Source organism: Astyanax mexicanus, chromosome 17, assembly GCF_023375975.1.
Source record: "Astyanax mexicanus isolate ESR-SI-001 chromosome 17, AstMex3_surface, whole genome shotgun sequence".
Lineage (NCBI taxonomy): Eukaryota > Metazoa > Chordata > Actinopteri > Characiformes > Acestrorhamphidae > Astyanax > Astyanax mexicanus.
Window position 1 is genome coordinate 33,801,292 of NC_064424.1, and position 21,157 is coordinate 33,822,448.

Here is a 21,157-nt window from a genome sequence, read left to right on the forward strand (position 1 = left end):
GCTGTGAGGCAGAGTGTGAATGCTGATTCAGAACTCACTGGATTGATTTCTCAGAACCTCCTTACCAGGACATCCTCACCAGAATCCACCCACCAGGACATCCTCACCAGAATCTACCCACCAGGACATCCTCACCAGAATCTACTCACCAGGACATCCTCACCAGAATCTACTCACCAGCACATCCTCAACATAATCTCCTCACCAGAATCTACCCACCAGGACATCCTCAACAGAATCTAACTGCCAGGACATCCTCACCAGAATCTACTCACCAGGACATCTCAACAGAATCTACTCACTAGGGCATCCTCACCAGAATCTACCCACCAGGGCATCCTTACCAGAATCTACCCACCAGGGCATCCTCACCAGAATCTACCCACCAGGGCATCCTCACCAGAATCTACCCACCAGGGCATCCTCACCAGAAACTACCCACCAGGACATCCTAAACAGAATCTAACTGCCAGGACATCCTCACCAGAATATACCCACCAGGACATCCTCACCAGAATCTATCTGCCAGGACATCCTCGCCAGAATCTACTCACCAGGACATCCTCACCAGAATCTACTCACCAGGACATCCTCACCAGAATCTACTCACCAGGACATCCTTACCAGAATCTACCTGCCAGGACATCCTAACCAGAATCTACTCACCAGGACATCCTTACCAGAATCTACCTGCCAGGACATCCTAACCAGAATCTACTCACCAGGACATCCTCACCAGAATCTAACTGCCAGGACATCCTCACGAGAATCTACCCACCAGGACATCCTCACCAGAATCTACTCACCAGGACATCCTCACCAGAATCTAACTGCCAGGACATCCTCACCAGAATCTACTTGCAAGGGCATCCTCACCAGGACATCCTAAACAGAACCTCCTCACCAGGACATCCTCATCAGAATCTACGTGCCAGGGCATCCTCACCAGGACATCCTAACCAGAACCTCCTCACCAGGGTATCCTCACCAGAATCTACACACCAGGGCCAGGATCTAACAACCAGAAACTCCCCACCAGAAAATTGCCACATAAAACTTCACCGCCAGACCTTACATCCAAAAACTCTCTGCCAGAACCTCGCTATCAGAAGCTCAACCACAAGAAAACTAACAGGTTATATTTTTTTCTTGCATATTTGACAGTTATATATGCACATAACATCAGTTATACAAATTGGTGCTACTTTTTATAACTTAATTTGTTTTTAAGATTAATTTGTTAAAATTTCCTCTAAATGTTGTTAAAAAGGAATAATTCTAGTATGCCATTTTTTTTCTCATAAAATCATACGACACATTGCAATCCTTTCAGGAAGAATACAGTAAATAGAATTGAGCACAACTTGCTAGAAAATTGTATATTTCAACTTTTACAGTTTAAATGGATTTCAGATGGATGCTGGAGTATTTAGAGTTTGTTAGTGTGGTTTAATATCATCAGATGTCTTATTTTGTATACAAACTGTATACTGTATAAATTATTTAAAATCTTATCAATATTCACTTTTAGTTCCAGCATCAACATCAAAACCAAAGATAAACAACAGTTATTGGGTAAAGAGTCAGACCTGATCTCACAGTGTAGAACAGGATGACATCATTGTACCAGTCTGGAGTGGATTACTGCTAAACATTGAAACACACCAGTATGATATAACTGCTCTGAGTAAGTGTGTGTGTGTGTGTAAGGAGTGTTTTATAATGCCGTTGAGAGCCTGAGCCTTGTTTTAAACTTAATGCTTCTGTTCTATAATTACAGATTCAGAGTTGCTGGAGACAAAACATGTCTAAGATCCAGAGCCAAGGCAGAAACTCATCTGCTGCAGCAACCAGAACCAGACCCACAGCTATGATCAAATCAATAACTACACCTAGCCATAACCAAAAGTGTAACCTTATCCATAAAAATACCTATTACTACTATATATATATATATATATATATATATATATATATATATATATATTGTGGCCGGCGGCGCCGACCTCGAGGAGAGAGGACGCTGGAAACAGAGCGCCGTTCAGCACCGGACAGCTCCCAGCTGCACCGCCTTCCCATGCCTGGCCACCGTTCAGCACCACTGGTGGGACAGTGGTGGAAAAACACCAGCAGGCGGGACAGCCCCGCCCTCCGAGCACGGCTGGAAGACACTGAGTGCTGCACGGCTGGCAGCCTCTCAACTCCACTCAGCAGGCACAAAAAGGCTGCTGAAACGGCATTCTAGGAGGAGAGCCTCCAAGACGACACTAACGCTGTCTCTCTGTCCGTCTCTTTCTTGCTCCTCCACTCTGTCCTCCCTACAGAATCCTGACCCGCAGTGTGAGCCGCCGTGTCCGGGACTCCAGGACCCTTCTGCCAGCCCGAAGAGGAGCTCATACCCTCCTGCGGACTGGCTCTGGACTCAGCCTCCGGCCCTGCCCCGGCTGATCCCACAAGGAGTGGGCTGCAGAGCTAAAGACTGAACTTTTTCCTTTTGTCTGTGAAAGACTCTAAATAAATTCCCCTTCGGGGTTGTTTAAGTTATCCTGGTCTCGGTGTGTTTGGTCCCCCACCCCCGCCCCGGCGGCTCACACTGGTGGAGAATGCGGGTACGGGACCAAACTGACCACTAACTGACCAACAAAAAAAAAAAAAAAAAAAAAAAAAAAAAATTTTGTCATCAATTTTCCTCGGAAAAAAAAAAAAAAAAAAAAAAAGAGAGACTAATTTCCCTGTCTTTTAACCCAGAGATGGACCAGGTGATACGGCAGCTTTTGGAGGCCAACCTCACCCAACAAGGGGTAACCCAGGACCTCGCCCGGGGACTTCGAGAGGTCACCGGAGAACTCCTGGCAGCGCGACGAGCCAGCACGGCAGCAGCCCTTCCCGATCCCAGAAAACATGCCCATCAGCTCCTCACCAAGTTGGGACCGGCCGATGACATCGAAGCCTATCTCTACACCTTCGAGTGCATCGCCGAGCGAGAAGTGTGGGAGAAGGAGCAGTGGGCCGAAATCCTCACCCCGTTTCTGACTGGGGAGGCTCAGCTGGCCTACTATGCGCTGCCCCCGGAGGATGGCAGTGACTACGAGAAGTTGAAGGAAGAAATCCTCGCCCGGGTGGGGCTTGGTCCTTCCGCCGCTGCAGCGGAGTTTCATCGGTGGGGGTTTAAAACCAGCCAACCCCCTCGACCCCAAATGACACAGCTGCTGAGGACCGCCAAGCGTTGGCTACAGCCGGAGCAGCTGGGGCCAGAAGCGGTCACCGAAAGAGTAATTATGGACCACTATCTACGCTCCCTGCCATTGGAACTCCGGAAGGCGGTCGGGCTCCGGAACCCCACCTCAGCCAAGGAGATGGTCGAGGCCACGGAAATGGCAGAGTCGGTGCTGACCCTATCCCGACCGGAGAAAAAAGAGTCCACTAACAGTGGCCGCCCAGACCTCTTCGGCCCCACTCGGCCCGAGCTGAAACCCCATGTCCATAACCTACCTCGGCCACGCTTCTTCGGGCCCCGCCCCCGGGAGCCGGCGCGGAGTCCCCAGGATGAACCGATGCCCACCGAACCCGAACCCTCGCCAAGTCGGCCTCAGGGTCCAAAAGCCTGGCTGGCTGGATGTCGGCTGCATGGCATGGAACGGGGCACAGCCCCCACCCGCCTCCTGTGCCTGGACGGCCGCAAGGTGGAAGCTATCCTGGATACCGGGAGCACCGTCACTCTGGCCCGACCCACGGCTTTCCCCTGGCTCCATCCCGGTCCCGAATCCATCCAACTCTCCTGCGTCCATGGAGATCAAAGGCAGGTGCCGACGGCCCGGGTACACTTGGGACAACGCTCCCGAAATTGGGAGTTGTCCATCGGTCTCGTGCCAGATCTGCCGGTACCCCTACTGGTGGGTCGAGACTACCCAAACTTTGACGAGGAACTGCGGGGCAAACCGGAGAGGAGAATGACCCCTCGTAGGAGGAGGAAGCGCCGGCCCGTTGCTCCCCGCGCTCTGGCCGCCAGCGCCCACTCAGGCAGCAGTGAGCCAGCCTCAGAAGGTGAGCACAGTCCCCCCTGTAATCCTCTGTTTATGTTCCACCAACAGGCAAGGCGCGAGGGCTGTCTCAGCCGAGAGCAAAGGGAGGACGAGCGGCTACGGGAGGTATGGAAAGCGGCGCGTGAGGTGAATGGGGAGCCCAAAGGGGAGCCTAACCCAGTGCCCCCATACTTCATTATTAAAGATGACCTCGCTTATAGGGTGGCTGACCTAAATGGAGAGAGAGTGGAGCAGATGCTGGTGCCAAGAGGGAGAACCCGCACCATCCTTCACCTCGCACACCAACATCCTCTGGGGGGACATCTGGCCACCGACAACACGCTCGCCAGAATCCTCCGACGTTTCTATTGGCCCTCCATTCGGGCCGACGTAAGTCGCTATTGCCGAAGCTGTTCCACCTGCCAACTTACCTCCCCGTATAAGCCTCCTCCGGCCCCGTTAGTTCCCCTCCCCATTATAGAGACGCCGTACCAGCGACTCGGGATGGACATCGTGGGGCCGCTGCCGAAGTCTGGCCGGGGACATGAGTACATCCTGGTGATGGTCGATTATGCCACTCGCTATCCGGACGCGGTCCCCCTGAGGAAAGCCACCTCGAAGGCCATCGCCAAGGAACTGGTGCTCCTGATGAGCCGAGTCGGGATCCCCAAGGAAATCCTCACAGACCAAGGTACTCCTTTCGTTTCCAAACTAATGAACGACCTCTGCCGGCTCTTGCAGGTAAAAAGGCTGACTACCTCCGTGTGGCACCCGCAAACAGATGGGCTGGTGGAAAGGTTTAACCAGACGCTCAAGAAAACCCTCAAGCGGCTGGTAACAACAGACCCGCGGAATTGGGACCTGCTCCTGCCCCACGCCCTCTTTGCCATCAGGGAGATTCCCCAAGCGTCCACGGGGTTCTCCCCGTTTGAACTGCTCTACGGCCGTAATCCCCGCGGACTTCTGGACCTGGTCAAAGATGCATGGGAATCGCAGCCGTCTCCATTCAGGTCAGTGATCGATCATGTTCAAGACTTACAAAACCATATAAAAAAAATTATGCCCATAGTCAAGGAAAATATGGAGCAGGCCCAACAAGCCCAAGCCCGGGTGTACAACCGACCAGCCCGTCTGCGGACCTTCCAGCCAGGGGATCGGGTCATGGTGCTAATACCCACCTCCACATGTAAATTCCTAGCGAGTTGGCAAGGTCCATACACCATCACGGAGAGGCTGAGCGAGGTGAACTATCGGGTCGAACAACCAGGGCGGCGCAAGAGAGAACAGGTATATCACATCAACCTACTGAAAGAGTGGCATGAACCCCCTCCCCCTCCTGTGTCTGCCTCTTCCCAGGTGTGTTTTGCCGAGCACGAACCAGAAATCCCCACAGGAGAGGATTTAACGCCAGCCCAGAGGCAGGAGTTGAAGGAATGTCTGGCCCGCCATCGCTCAGTCTTCTCCGAGTCCCCCGGCCGGACCCAGGTGATCCACCATCGGATACCCACCGAACCCGGGAAAATCGTCCGGCAGCGGCCCTACCGGCTTCCGGAGGCCAGGAGGAAAGCCGTCGAAGAGGAAGTCAGGAAAATGCTCCAGCTCCAGGTGATAGAGCCCTCTGCCAGCCCCTGGTCCAGCCCCATCAAGCTGGTGCCCAAGCCGGACGGGTCGTGGCGGTTCTGCAATGACTTTAGACGGCTGAATTCCATTTCCCGCTTCGACTCGTACCCCATGCCCCGAGTGGATGACCTCATCGACCGACTCGGAAAAGCCAGGTACGTGTCCACCCTCGATCTTACCAAGGGCTACTGGCAGGTACCCCTGGCCCCGAAAGACCGAGAGAAGACAGCCTTTGCCACCCCCTCCGGACTCTGGCACTACACGGTGCTACCCTTCGGCCTTCACGGGGCCCCCGCGACCTTCCAGCGCCTCATGGATGTGGTATTAAGGCCCCACCAGTCCTTCGCGGCCGCGTACCTGGATGACGTCATCGTCCACTCGGAGACATGGGGGGAGCACCTGGCCCATCTCCACAAGGTGCTCTCGGCCATCCATCAGGCGGGCCTCACCGCGAACCCGCGGAAGTGTCACCTGGGCCTGACCGAGGCCGCCTACCTGGGCTACCGCATTGGCAGAGGGCTCCTCCGACCACAGCAACAGAAGGTCGACGCCGTCAGTAGCTGGCCCACCCCCCCGGAACAAGACCGACGTCCGAGCCTTCCTCGGGTTGGCCAGCTACTACCGCAGGTTTGTCCCACACTTCGCCACACTCGCCACCCCCCTCACCGCCCTACTGAGGAAGGATCAACCTGACGAAGTACAGTGGAGCGAGGATGCCCAGGCCGCGTTCGCGGCCCTAAAAAAATGCCTCACTTCGGAACCGGTACTTCGCAACCCCGACTTTAATCTGCCCTTCATACTCCACACGGACGCCTCGGACACAGGACTCGGCGCCGTGCTGGTTCAAGAATTCCACGGGGAGGAACACCCCATACTCTACATCAGCCGGGCCCTCAACCCGGCAGAGAAGCGCTATGCCGCCCTGGAGCGAGAAGCCCTGGCGATCAAGTGGGCTGTCGAGGAGCTAAGGTATTTTCTAACGGGTAGACAATTCACATTGGTGACTGATAATGCACCTTTGCAGTGGGTTTCCAAACACAAAGATACTAATGCCCGCGTAACCCGCTGGTTCCTAGCTCTACAGGAATTCTCATTCCAGGTGCGGCATCGCCCGGGTGTGGCCCATGCGGATGCCGATGGGCTTTCCAGGCGCTTCGGAGGGGGCGACCCGGTGAATCCCGCGCTCTGGTCCCAGCTGAGGGGGGGGCAGTGTGGCCGGCGGCGCCGACCTCGAGGAGAGAGGACGCTGGAAACAGAGCGCCGTTCAGCACCGGACAGCTCCCAGCTGCACCGCCTTCCCATGCCTGGCCACCGTTCAGCACCACTGGTGGGACAGTGGTGGAAAAACACCAGCAGGCGGGACAGCCCCGCCCTCCGAGCACGGCTGGAAGACACTGAGTGCTGCACGGCTGGCAGCCTCTCAACTCCACTCAGCAGCCCCACAAAAAGGCTGCTGAAACGGCATTCTAGGAGGAGAGCCTCCAAGACGACACTAACGCTGTCTCTCTGTCCGTCTCTTTCTTGCTCCTCCACTCTGTCCTCCCTACAGAATCCTGACCCGCAGTGTGAGCCGCCGTGTCCGGGACTCCAGGACCCTTCTGCCAGCCCGAAGAGGAGCTCATACTCTCCTGCGGACTGGCTCTGGACTCAGCCTCCGGCCCTGCCCCGGCTGATCCCACAAGGAGTGGGCTGCAGAGCTAAAGACTGAACTTTTTCCTTTTGTCTGTGAAAGACTCTAAATAAATTCCCCTTCGGGGTTGTTTAAGTTATCCTGGTCTCGGTGTGTTTGGTCCCCCACCCCCGCCCCGGCGGCTCACAATATATACAACAATACCCATAACCAAACATCTATATATTCTATAACTATGACTACAACTATAAACATCTCATAGTTACAGTATAACTTCAACTATAGCCATGCCCATAACCAAAGCCTTAACTATTACTACAACCATAGCAAATCCATAATCATAACTATTCCCCCATTACTGTAACCTGTAACATAACCATACTAAACCTATAACCACAACCAATTCCTATATTACTAATTTAACCATAAACTGCATAATCTCAAATAATCCAATCTAGTGTTTGGGGGGATGTTTTGTTAATAAGGTATTTGTGTTTCTGGGGTATCGAGGGTTTATGAGGTATTCAGGGTTTGTATGATATCCAGTGTTTATGAGGTTTTTAGTTTTATGAGATTTCATGTTTTTTGAGGTATCCAGTGTTTATAAGATTTTTATGGTTTTTAAGGTACCCATGGTTTATAAGGTTTCCATGTCTTGTAGGGTATCTATAGTTTATAAGGTTTTAATGGTTTATGGCAGGGGTGTCTGAAAAACAGGCCAAAGAGTCTAAAAGCGGAGAGAGTGCCCGTTTCTAGCGCAGAAAAACGGGCCAAAGAATATAAAAGCGGACAGGATGTGCATTTCTAGCGCAAAAAAAGAGTCTAAAAGCGGAGAGAGTGCGCGTTTCTAGCACAAAAAACGGTCCAAAGAGTCTAAAAGCGGAGAGAGTGCGCATTTCTAGCGCAGAAAACGGGCCAAAGAGTCTAAAAGTGGAGAGAGTGCACAGTTTTAGAGCAAAAAAAGGGCAAATGAGTTTAAAAGTTGCCGTAATTAAGGAGTTTAATATTAAGAGACATCATGAAATGAAACATCAATTTGAAAAATCTTAGTTTACACAACACTGTCAAAGATAAAGATAGTAAGTCAAGTAAAATGGTTTGTAAATGAAAGTAATCAGGAAAAAGTATTATTTAAACTGGTATATTTCATTATTTGTTTTATTACAGAGTGTGGCCCGTGACTTCAAATATATTTCTCCTTCTGGCCCCCAACAAAAAAAGTTTGGACACTCCTGGTTTATGGTGTATCAAGGGTTTGTAGAGTATTTATTGTTTAGGCAGTATCCAGGGTGTATGAAGTTTCCAGGGTTTTTAGGGTATACATGGTTTATGGGGTAACCAGTGTTTTTAGTGTATCCAGTGTTTATAAGGTATACATGGTTTATGAGGTATCCGGGGATTGTAGGGTTGTCATGGTTTACTGTGTATACAAGGATTATGGGGTTCCCATGGTTTATGGATTATCCAGGGTTTGTAGGGTATTCAGTGGGTATACAGGGTTTACAACAGACTGCAGACTAATGATGGGTTTGATACAGATATCACAGAAAATGATCCTCATTGGGCAGTTTTGTTTTCAAGGTATTACAGATTTAACCCTTTAGTTCCCAGCAGAACTGAAGACTAGTAATGTACCACTGTACACATTCTGTGTATATACTGACTAGAACATACATACTATGTAGACCTACAGAGATCTAGATCAATAGACCTTTAGAGAGTGGACAGTTCCACACTACTACAGGGTTCTTCTGTCTATACTGTTAATCTAGACTGAGAAACGTGGTGAGAAAAGAGGACCCTCCTCCTGTAACTACAGCCTCCTCTGCTTAATCCTCCAATCTGGATCAGACACACTGCTAAGTGCTCGTTAGAGTGTGTGTTAAAGTGTGTGTTTATATGTGTGTAGTGTGTGCTGAGTGCTGGGGAATGAGGGGTTGTGGGATATATAATGCAGGGCGTGTCATTGGTGGTGAGGATGATGCATTATTGAAGGAAATCTTCATCACCATATTAAACACAGTGTTCTCCATTATGCACACAGTCTGAGTGCACTTTGTTATGCAAAAGTTTGGAGCCCCTTTGGGCAAATTCCACATTTTATCATTTTTTTTGTGAGCATAGTGTCTAATATAAACTTTCTGTTTGATCCGTGCAAAAGTTTGGATCCATTACAGAGTCAGAACTAAGCTGTGTCTCATTTACCTGGATTTTGGATGTCGGAACTGGGAATGATGTCACATCTGATTTGACTGTGTTCCAGTTAAGCATTTCAGTAGTATTGTAGAATTTGTACAGTACTGTGTTTTATTTACTGAATTATTGAGACACTAACATACAGCGAATGACCAGATAGATGTATGAATTGCACTTATGTAGTGTCCTTCTAGACACCTTCTAGACAAGGATGCTTTCCAATTTTAACATTCCACAATCACTTTACACCCAACATCCATCCACACAAACACACATCAATGAGAAGCAGCAGCCAATCACACAAGGCCTACTCTCAACCAGAAACGACTGCTCACCTTTAGGACTGCATTGGGCACTACAGCATCAACCCAGGACAATCCATATCTGCACATATAGTCATGCACACATTCACACATCAGGGCAATTTAGAGTATTCAATTTACCTCTTTACCATGATTTTAGACTGTGGACGGAGACCACAGTCCCCAGAGGAAACATGAGGAGAATATTCAAACCCAGATAAGAAACTAAAGCCAAGACCCCAGCATTGGTAGGCGAATGTGCTAATCACAAAGCCACCATGCTGCCAAAAAGGTGCTGATAATAATACTGCTTTTACTACTGTAATCTTGGATTCTAAACTCTCCTGACTTTCTGAGCAGGAGATCTGACTTGTAGGAACATTCTAGTTAAAATTTCCTAATTGGAATTGGAAGTTTAATTGGAAAAATAGCACAGCATTTTGCTGAAATCACTGCCTGTAAACACTGCAGCTAAAAGCCTTTCCGTTCCTGCAGTTGATGGCTGTTACACTCTCATAAAAGATGTGTTAAAAGTTAACACAAAAAATGTGTTGTCACATACTTAACACAGTTTGTGTTGATATTAGCACAACATGTGTTAAGAAGCTCAAAATCTTAACACATATTGTGTACTGGACAAGTTAACACAACTGTGTGTTATTTCAGTCTACATGGCGGGAATTTGCCCTTGCGCTTCTGCCCTGGTGAACCTGTGCAAAGCAGGTTTGAGCTTTCCCGCCGCATTTGACAAAGGACTTGCAATGGAGGCTGCTTCTCTTGGGATGCACTACGACCCCTTGGTAAGTAATCATTAATATATTATATTAATGTGCTTCATCGAACTGTAAAGTGTCAGGATAAACCTGGAATGTAAATAATCCACTAACTCAGTTGCGTTTTTAACAGCATTTCCGATCAAATTTATCTTTGTTCAGCTGGCATAACATTACTGAGGTAACCTGACATTAACGTTAGCTAAGTTAGGCAAAAGGCAGACGTCTAATGTGGTTATGACATTTATATTTTTAGCCTAACTACAGTAATGTTATCGAACACGACGTAAAGAAAAATAATTGGCAAACATCGCTGCTCGTTTAAACTTAGCATTAAACTAGTGAAATCGTTAACATTTATGCCAAGTATCTGTTAGCATTAACGTAGGCTAACCGCCACTTTGATAATGTTAAAGGTGCATTAATTAGAGCAGGTGCAGTGTCTTTTTTTTATTTGAGTGAACAACTACTCATTTACCCGCAGGGACTAACGTTAGTGCTTAGTTTTTCATGGTTTTTAAACATCATTTGACAGAGGTTTTCTTGACAAAAAGGCAAATTCTTGATCATTTTACAGCCACGCTATTTTCATTATGCATTTATGTTCAATTAACACAAAATTTAAAAATAATAATAATAATAATAATAATAATAATAATAATAATAAACATACCTGTACACAGCAAATTCACCTGAGTTAAAAATCTGGTGTTGGTGAAATACGTGAGAGTAGAGAGTCAATCTGACTATTGCAAGAGTAAATCCAACTCTGGATAGAGTCGTATAGGTTTCTTTTCACTCCCAGTAGAAAAACAAGTGGTGTAAAAACAGTGTTAAACATGCTCTCCTTAAAATGAACTCTGAGTGTTAACACAAATATTACTCAATTCTAGGACTTAGGTTAACTCCCAGAGTGTTACCCTCATTGACTAACCGCACCCACAGTTTTTTTTTTAAACTTATGGAAGCCATTTTACAGAACACACAAACGCAGCGGGGAAAAAGCAACAACAGGTAGAGCGGAGAAGGCCATTTTATTGTTTTCCCATGTAACGTTACATATAAGCTAACAAACATTCAAATTAACCAGTAAGTTATAGGTTACAAATTACATTGGTAAGTGCTGTAACAGGTTAACAGGTCACTTTTGTAGGTTAATTAGGTTACTGTAGTGTATGGTGTTGAAGTAAAGACCAGGCGTTGTACTTGGTGAACTTAGGTCTGTCGTGTGCTTTGTAGGTTAAAGCTATTAATGAACATTTAAGTACTTCTTAGCTACCACTTGAACTTAATGTAAAAATAAGCTAGCGAGGAAACTCGGGGTGTGGAGCGGGGCTGGGGGTGGTAGCTAGTGCTGTTAGCGGGCTAAATGCTAGCGAGGAAACTCGGGGTGTGGAGCGGGGCTGGGGCTAGTAGTTAGCGGTATTAGCGGCTAAATGCTAGCGAGGGAACAGGGCTGGGGCTAGTAATTTAGCTGTGTTAGTGTGCTAAATGCTAGGGAGGGAACTGTGTGTGAAGCAGGGCTGGTAGCTAGCTGTGTTAGCGTGCTAAATGCTAGTGAGGGAACTTGTGGTGTGGAATAGGGCTGGGGCTGGTAGTTAGCTGGGTTACCGTGCATTCACACCGAACGCGACGCGAGCGACAAAGCAGCCGGCTTGAAATCGCTGCTCTGATTTTCAGTTCCTACTGAAGATTTGTTCTGCTCGCTAAATAGAAGAGTCTGATTCTCACTGAGTCCGGTTTCCCGGTTTTGTATGATGTGTCCCTGTTTGCGTACAGAGACCTTAATAAAAGGAATGATGCCTGGAAAAAGGAGTCAGAAATTGTTGAGGTAGTCAAAAAAGCTGAAGTAGTTTACAGCATTTTAATGGTCTTATTAATCCAGAACGTAAGTGTGTTTAGTCAGATTAAACTTTTGTTAGTTTCAGTGCTGATAGATCTTTTAGAGTATGAACGATGTTGTGTGTGTTTCAGGAGTATTTAAATGCTTTGAAATGATGGTTAATCAAGCGGTTTTATTATTTGCATTGTAATCGTTTTTACTACAAATATTGGAAAATTAGTGTACATCTTTATATATATTTTCCAAGCCAAATAAATAAAATAAATGGCAGGTCAGTTTGCTTAGTTGCATAGGTTATACTTTTTTATGCATAAGACATTTTAAATAACGTTAAACGTTTGTACGAGTGTATAAAGTTTGATAGTGTGTATATTCTGTATACTTGCTGTCTGAGTGCCTGTTTTTGGAAACGCCCACCAGCGACAGCTCGTTCTGTGTAGACACGCCCCTAAGCGACTCATCGCCTGCTGCACCAGCGACACGGAGCGATTTAATCGCGTTCGGTGTGGACGTACAGTTAGTGTGCTAAATGCTACCAAGGGAACTCGGGGTGTGGAACGGGGGTGGGGCTGGTAGTTATCTGTATTGGCGGGCTGAATGCTAGCGAGGGAACTATGGGTGTGCCTAATAGCCCTAATGGGTAGCCAAGGCCGTCACCCAATACAGTGTGTCTCTATTGTCTGTAGGTTGTGTTGGTTATTCAAATTATCTAATTGTAGCTTTCCCTTTTCCTATAGAACACACAAGACAGCCCACCCACCAGCAACAAAGTTCTTGTCACAGTAATCAGAAATGACATAGAGGTGTCAAAAAGAGTCCTCAATGTGACTGGGACAGCTGATCTCATAGAACAAACTCTATCCCAGCAAAGAGACAGTGTATTCCACCGGCTGTTAAAATACAATCCAGAGTTCAACGACTACATTGATGATGATGATGAGCCCCTGAAGCACCTGGATAGATACCAAATCATCTTGATGGAGGCTAAACAAAATGAGGAACTCTTTGCTACTCAAATCTCTAGTGTCACTGTTTTCTTTGTGGGATGTAATGGTATGGAATTAAGCATTTTGCACATTTCACAACTTACTTTTGGTGCGACTCATGGAACTACATTGAATGTCCAGTACCTTATTTTGATTGTGAGTATTACGAGTAATAGTCACACAATCTTAACAATTAGCATTCCAGTAATGACAGTTTTTTCTTTCAAAGGCTGAACCATTGAATGCAGGTGAAGATCGTCAAAGTGGGCTATTGGAGGTATTTACAGCATCTATTGATTACAAATTGATACAATGGTAGAATGTAGGGCTGGGGCATATGAGGGGGAAAGTCTGATCACAATAAGTGTTTTTTGTATTAGCCCGTTGGTGCATATTCAAATGTGTATTTATTTATTCTGTGTTCTATTATGTATTAGGGGCCATAATGCATTATGTGCTTTATCTGCTTTCACAGAAAGAGTCTCTAAGACAAACTGATAGCGTGCACAGCTTTGATGCTCCAGGTTTGGTGGCACTAATCAAGAACAAAGCCCCATCTGTTCTCGCTGAATATGAAAAAACTGGAACACTCTCTCTCACATCCCGAAAACTCCTTGTAAGAACAGGTGTCAGCAGTCTGGTTGAGCGACGGGGATTGTGAGTTTATTTCACATCATATCTACATCATTCAAGTGCATGTGCTCAAATTTTTTTTTCCATTGATGAGCTCTGTTTGTATGTTGTCACTCATGCTGCCACTGCCTAAACCTATCTGATGTATTCATTACAATCCTTTATTTCGATTACAGTTACCCCTCCAGTGCTGACAAGCTGATGTTGGCTAAAAGCATGATTGCAGTCTTCCCATCACTCATGATCAAGATACAAGAAGAGAACAAAGGATTTGTAAGTGTTATCAGTTTTTTTTCAGTAGATATAAAGTAACTTTGGGAATCATACTGATTGTTAATCAGTATAAATATCTGGGGTCCATTATTGATGATAAACTCAATGACAGACTTTTAAAAGTAATACTGAAATGCTATACAAGAAAGGGCAGCAGCACCTATAATGCCTCAGGAAACTGGTTAGGTTCCATGAGGACAAATCTGTAAGACTTTGTTTTATTGATCTTTTATTGAATCCATACTGATGGTCTCTGCCATCTGCTGGTACTCCTTTCTTAATGTTAAGAATGCCTTATCCAAGGTTATCAAAACTGGTACTCAACAGAAAAGCATAACTGTACTGTATGAAGAACAGGTTATTAGGAAGGCTGATTCTATTCTGGAAAACTACACCCATCCCCTCCACAGGGAATTCCAGTTTCTACCCTCTGGTTCCTGTTTTAAACACATATTAGCCAAGACCAAAATATATAAGCACTTATTCATACCCTCTGCTATTCAGTTGTTAAACTCCCATGCATTGTGTTTTTAAGGTGTCTTATACTGCAGATTTCTTACCTTATTTATTTACCCCCTCCCCTTTTTAGGTGTTTTTAAATGCTTTTATATATGTTCTGTGTTTTTTTTATGTTTTTTTTTTATGTTCCAGGAGCACTTATATGACCCAGTGTCCCACTGTGGATTCATTGAGATGAAACTGAGGAACCTGCGGAGAAGCCTTCATGATGATCAGAGACGCTATCGCAAACGTAGGAGGTCCAGTGAGGGTTCTGCGGGAGCGGTAACATTACAAGTAATTGCAGAAGGAGAAGACGAATCTACGCAAGATTGGATAACGGCCACCAAAAGGATGAGACCATCTCCCGAGAACCTTGCATCCATCAAAATGGGCATGGAGAAAACTTTCAACAACCGAAGGCTCTGGATCACAACTCAGTCACCAACCATAGAGGAGATTTTTCATCAGTACCCTCGCTTTGTAGATCTGCCATATTTGGTAAGCTTTCAGCACGTTGTACTGTAGTAATTGTAGCAATATTGATGCCCATGGCCTTAGAAAACCTAATCAGTATTTGAACATGAGCTAATATGAGTTCCAACTTCTCAGTTTGATGCAGAGTTTGCAAAAATATTTCCGGGCAAAGAAAATCAATTTCTTCGGAAATGGGAAGGACATATTGTTCCCAAACTCCTGAAAGTGGCCAGACTGGAAAATGAAAATGATCCTGATGTTCTGTCAGCTGGTGAGGAGAGTGATGGTAAGTTCAGTTAGCCTCCTGATAGAATATGAATCTATCATTTGTATTGAATGGCCAGTAGGCTTTTGCCATATTTTTTTAAAACCTCGTGTTCCTAAGGTTATTCCTAGACCCTCATGAACATGGTATATCAAATTATGCAATTTTGTGTCATATTCCCACTAGGGACAATAATATTAAAAATGACAAAAATGTTTTGAGTCTAAATTCAAGTTATTTATATATACCTTTCTAGACACACTGAAGGTCAGAGTACATAGGATAAAAACAGCAAAAGGTTAAAAACTGATTTTGGGCACAGCTTTCTCAATAACTAACTGTATGTCTGCCAATTTCTCCCTCTTCACAGAGTCACGTTGTCTCAGAGCTCTTAAGTCACTCACCAGTTTTCTACCTCCGACTGCAACTGGGAGGAACAAAGGCTGGTCCAAGTGCAGCGTGAAATCAGCCTTGTCATATATCCTAGAGGTGAAACAGGTAAACTGCTGACAAACAAGGAACAACTCTTTGAAGTACCTTTGCTGTTATACTGCAGTAGGGCTGGGCGATATGGAAAAAAACATATATCACGATATGTATTACTTTATATCACGATAACAATATATATTACGATATACCACAATTACGTAAGTTATTCTCTTTATTGTGTCATGTCACAAAACCACAGTTCTTTAAAATGAATCATTATTTTTTCTTTTTACAGTTATGTGAACTAAGAGCATGCCTAGAGACAACCAGAAATTATATTAAAATATGTTAAATTGTATATTAGCTGTAATAATGAATAAAATTAGTTTATCACAATATAAATGATAGAGGGAAAAAGGGCACGATAGACACTTTTCTTTCTCTATAGCGATATATATCATCATATCGCCCAGCCCTACGCAGTATGTTGCAGCCAGAAGGCTCCAGCTGGCTGCACCCATTTTCCTCAGATTTTGTCCAATGGTATTACACTATTGAGGCTGTTTACGTCTCTTAAACCCACATTTTTCTCCACAGATACCCTCAAGTGGCTAACAAAAAATATATCCAACAGTTTATATACATCATGCACATGCGCAGTACGGCACGACCTGTAATAAGTTGATATTTAAAACATGGTGGCGTGTATGATGTAAATAAACTGTTGGATATATTTTTTATTAGCCACCTGAGGGTATCTGTGGAGAAAAATGTGGGTTTGAGAGACATTAACAGCCTCAATAGTGTAAGTACCATCTGCCTCCATTCATATCTACCGAGGTGATGCGGTCACAGTCAGAATCAGGTCAGAGCTTCCACTAAACAGGAGCGAATAAACCGAAAATCTTCAGAAACTTTAGTTTAAAAAAATGGAATCTATGTATTTTAGTCTTCCTGTGGTCTGAATGTTAAATGGATTCATTCATAATTATGTGTATCAACAAATAAATTACTATGTGCACAGTAGTTGTCAGGACAAAACCAGTATAAGTACTGATGGATGTGTCAGAATGAATAACTATTTACATGTTAAAATACTTAATTTCATTTCCAAAATAACAGTTGATATATTTTTATCTTCCCAGACTGGAACAAGTATCCCCAGCCTCTACCAAGAACAAACAGCAGGAGCAGCGGAAGTGCAACAACCAAAGCTTGTGTGTCTGGGAGATCCATGTTCAGCAGCACAATATATTATTGTGGCAAAGCATGACAAAGTTGCCATCCCTTTACAGGACGAAGGACTGACATGTGCCCTGGACAAGCTGTTCAAAATGTTGTGGGTCTGTAATGTAGCCTATCCTGTCCAACTTAACTCTGTGTATTCTTTTATTGAGCATGTTTATGACTTGCCCATCTCAGGACCAAAGAGATCAAAAATTTTGGAGTTGATTGCCAAGCTCCGTGCACTAGGATAGATTAAACATGTACACGTGTCCCAAGTGCAAAAAGTCAATTTCAAACAGTGTAAGGACTCTGATCAGACATCTTAGGCAAGTTCACGCAGTTTCAGATGCACAGGAATATACAATTGTATGTAGTCAAAACCATTGTCAGAGAACATATCATAATTTCAATTCATATGCCAGACATCTCAATAGAGAACACAATCCAGTTGCAAACCCACAACATCTTGAACAAGTTGATCTAAGTGATGTGTTGGAGGATGTTTCTGTGCCATCTTGCAGTCATGCCATGGACACTTCTGAAACTACTTTGGATGCTGATTTGGACACTTCTAGGGATCTTCAATTTTCAAACCACCGTGAGTGTGCCGCATCATTTGTTGCTAAAATGTACTCCTCATCAAATGCCACCTTGACTGATGTACAGAAAAGCATTACATGCACCAAGGAACTACTGGACAAGACATTGGACTCTTTAAAAGAGAAAACTGCATCTGTTATTAACAGCTACTCTATATCAAATGATGATGATGCTGTACAGTCTTTAATGCAAGATTTTGAAAATGCACAAAATATGTTTTCAGAGGTCGATACTCCCTACAAAATGTGCAAATATTTTTCTGAAAAACACTCCCTTGTCAAGCCCACAGAAATTTTCTTAGGACACAGAGGTGACACTGCTAGAAAGCAGGGAAAATTTTCTCAAGTACTAGCTGCAGACACTTTCCAGTACATTTCAATTATTGATACCATAAAGTTCCTCTTTGGAAGTGAAAAAATGCAGAAACTCTATAAGCAATCGACAAAAAGTGTTGATGGTAAAATGCGAGATTATTGCGATGGCACACATTTTGCGAATCATACGTTATACAACAGGTATCCCAATGCTCTACAAATCCAAATGTATTTTGATGACTTGGAAACGACCAATCCTTTGGGGTCAAAAACAAAAGTTCACAAAATGGGAGCTGTTTACTTTTGTTTAAGAAACTTGCCTGTGGAATTGAACTCCTCCCTTGCAAACATCCACCTCTGTCTACTCTTTAATTCTATCGACCGGGAAACCTATGGCTTTGACAAAATATTAGCACCTTTTTTAGATGACATTCGAAGACTTGAAACGGATGGGATAGAGGTTGTAATTGAGGGTCAGATTTCTGTGCTTCATGGTACTATCTGCCTTTTGACCGCTGATAATCTGGCTTGCCATTCACTTGGTGGGTTTTTAGAGAGCTTTTCAGCTAACAGATTTTGCCATTTTTGTCTAACTGACAAACAAACTGCCCAGTGTGTGTTTGATGATGATCACCAGGAGTTTCGTGACAAAGTAAACTATGAAGAGCATGTCTTGCAAAATACTCCAAGTTTAACAGGAATAAAAACATATTCCTGTTTAAACTCACTAAATTACTTTCATGTTACTGAAAATATTTGTGTGGATGTTATGCACGACATTTTGGAGGGTGTTGCTTTAGTTGAAGTAAAACTGATGTTAAAACATTACATTTATGAAGACAAGTTGTTCACTTTGGACCAGTTCAATGACAGATTAGAAAGCTTTGACTATGGTGTTGCAAATGAAAAAAACAAACCAAGTGTTATTCTTAATTTAAGAACATCAGATAATCCCATAAAACAAACAGCAAGTCAGATGTGGTGTCTCTTGCTCTTTTTACCTTTTCTGATTGGAGATTTTGTCAGTGAACATGATCAACATTGGAAATTGTTTCTTCTCCTCAGAGAAATATGTAGTATTGTATTTTCTCCAGTTGTAAGTGTTGGGCTTAGTGTTTTTTTAAAGCAGTTGGTTATTGACCACCATGATTTGTTCAAGATTCTTTATCCAGACAGACCACTCACCCCAAAACATCATTTTATGACTCATTATTGGCGCATGATGATAAAGTTTGGCCCACTTTTAAAATTATGGTGCATGAGATTCGAGAGCAAGCATGGCTCTCTGAAAAGACATGCTCATGTTGTGTGTAATTTTATAAATATTTCTAAGACATTGGCTTATAAAATGCAGGTACAAAGCATGTACAACTGGAAATTTAGCAATCCCCTCGTCAAAAAAATGACAGTCACAAATGCCTTTGCAGTCATGGTTGGATCATTGAAAAAATGTGATTTGTTAATTCAAAATCTAAATGCACTTGGCCATGATGTCAGTACTTGCAGCATAATACATGTGGCCCACTCTGTCTTTTGTCTTGGTCATACATACAAAACTGGTTCTGTTCTTGTTTTAAACTGTGATATAAGGGGAGAGCGTCTATTTGGAGAGATTGTGCACATGGTTCTGAATTCAGAAAGTGAAGAGATGCTCTGTTTTTTAAGAGTTTTAACTGTTGTTTATTTTGATGAGCACCTGTTTTCATATGTTGTGCAAAGGACCAATGAGTATGAAATGAAAGATGTTAAAGGCTTAGCAGACCCAAGACCACTAGACATAATTTCCTTTTCTAGAAATCAGTTTTTTATAAATCCAAGATACAAATTAATTGTTTAATTATTTTCCTGTGACATCTCTGTATCAGCCTGATTGTTTACCAGTCTTGCCTGTAGTGGTCTTGCAATTAATGATGGTAACGCCTGATGTTCCTGCATGATCTTCTGCTGGTTAGTCCTGGCCTTAATTATTTGCAGTTTGTTTATTTGCATTTGCATGTTAAATAAACGTCACTTTACACAAATTCAGTCTATGCATTTATATATATATATATATATATTTTAGAGCATTTTAACCGTATGATTTCTATTCTAGAAAAAAGTATTAACACATTATGTGTTGTTTTCTAACACATCTGTGTGTCTTTTTAAGGGCAACACATTTTGTGTTGCTTTAACACATCTTTTGTGTTAAAATATTTAACACATAATATGTGTTGTGTTCAAATTAACACAAAATGTGTTGTCCTTAACTAGACACACAGATGTGTTAAAAAACAACACATGATGTGTTATTTTTAACACATCTGTTTTGAGAGTGTAGAAGGTTCTGGTTCTGCTCACAGCCTGTTCAATGACTAGCTACAAATCATCTGTGACTGAGTAAACCAATCCAAAAGCTCCAGTGTATGTCTCTACAAGTGGTCCAGGGTGGTTATGAGTGTTTTGGATCATCATCATCCAGCTGTAGAACCCAAACCCTTTGTTTTGCTTCACCATTTTACTTGTACAAATGCCCATCTTTACTGACTGTAAAGATAAACCATTTACTCCTTAGCTATCCTGGGTAAAGTTAGGATTAGTCCAATACCCAATCAGTAGTGGGATTTGAACCCACACCTTTCTGTGTGGAATTAAAAAAACATGTGAAATTATTATATTACAGTAAACAAACATTAAATGGTTATTTCAGAAACTAAATGTGGTAATCCATAGCCAAACTATAATTTTAACAGTAAGATTGTTTCACCATGATCAAATGAATACATACTTTACTGAGACTGACCTATTACTGTATAAACACACACAAGGGGATCAGGTACTCTGAAGGTGAGATGATTTAGTGATTTTGGCCAGTTTTGAAGTATGATGTAAACTTTACTTGCCTATGTTGGGATGCTTGAGAAGTCGACAGATCCTGGCTTCTCTGTCCAGCTTCTGGTGGTCTGAAACAAAGACACACACACACACACACACACACACACACACACACACACACACACAGAAACATTAGATACACTGGATGCAAAATAGCAGAAAGGAGATACAATTAAAATGGTTCTGATGGATTTA

General features: G+C 44.0%; 2 protein-coding genes across 6 annotated transcripts in view; one reads left to right on the forward strand and one right to left on the reverse strand.

The window, feature by feature from the left end:
• Positions 1–21,157, reverse strand: part of camk2a (calcium/calmodulin-dependent protein kinase II alpha) — a 110,824-nt gene that overhangs the window by 49,487 nt on the left and 40,180 nt on the right. For all 4 annotated transcript variants that reach the window (XM_022676350.2, XM_022676352.2, XM_022676349.2 and 1 more), the window contains exon 3: positions 20,971–21,030. In XM_022676350.2, the coding sequence (XP_022532071.1) occupies positions 20,971–21,030 (60 nt within the window). The remainder of the gene's footprint in view (positions 1–20,970; positions 21,031–21,157) is intronic.
• LOC125782371 (uncharacterized) lies at positions 13,418–20,109 on the forward strand. 2 transcript variants are annotated; one of them, XM_049466181.1, is made up of 7 exons: positions 13,418–13,649; positions 13,848–14,029; positions 14,182–14,278; positions 14,930–15,277; positions 15,389–15,539; positions 15,889–16,016; positions 17,093–20,109. In XM_049466181.1, the coding sequence occupies exons 3-7, from the start codon at positions 14,207–14,209 to the stop codon at positions 17,423–17,425; spliced, it is 1,032 nt and encodes a 343-aa protein (XP_049322138.1). In that variant the 5' UTR covers positions 13,418–13,649; positions 13,848–14,029; positions 14,182–14,206; the 3' UTR covers positions 17,426–20,109. The 2 variants fall into 2 exon arrangements, with proteins under 2 accessions (XP_049322138.1, XP_049322137.1); XM_049466180.1 differs by having other exon boundaries at positions 13,422–13,649.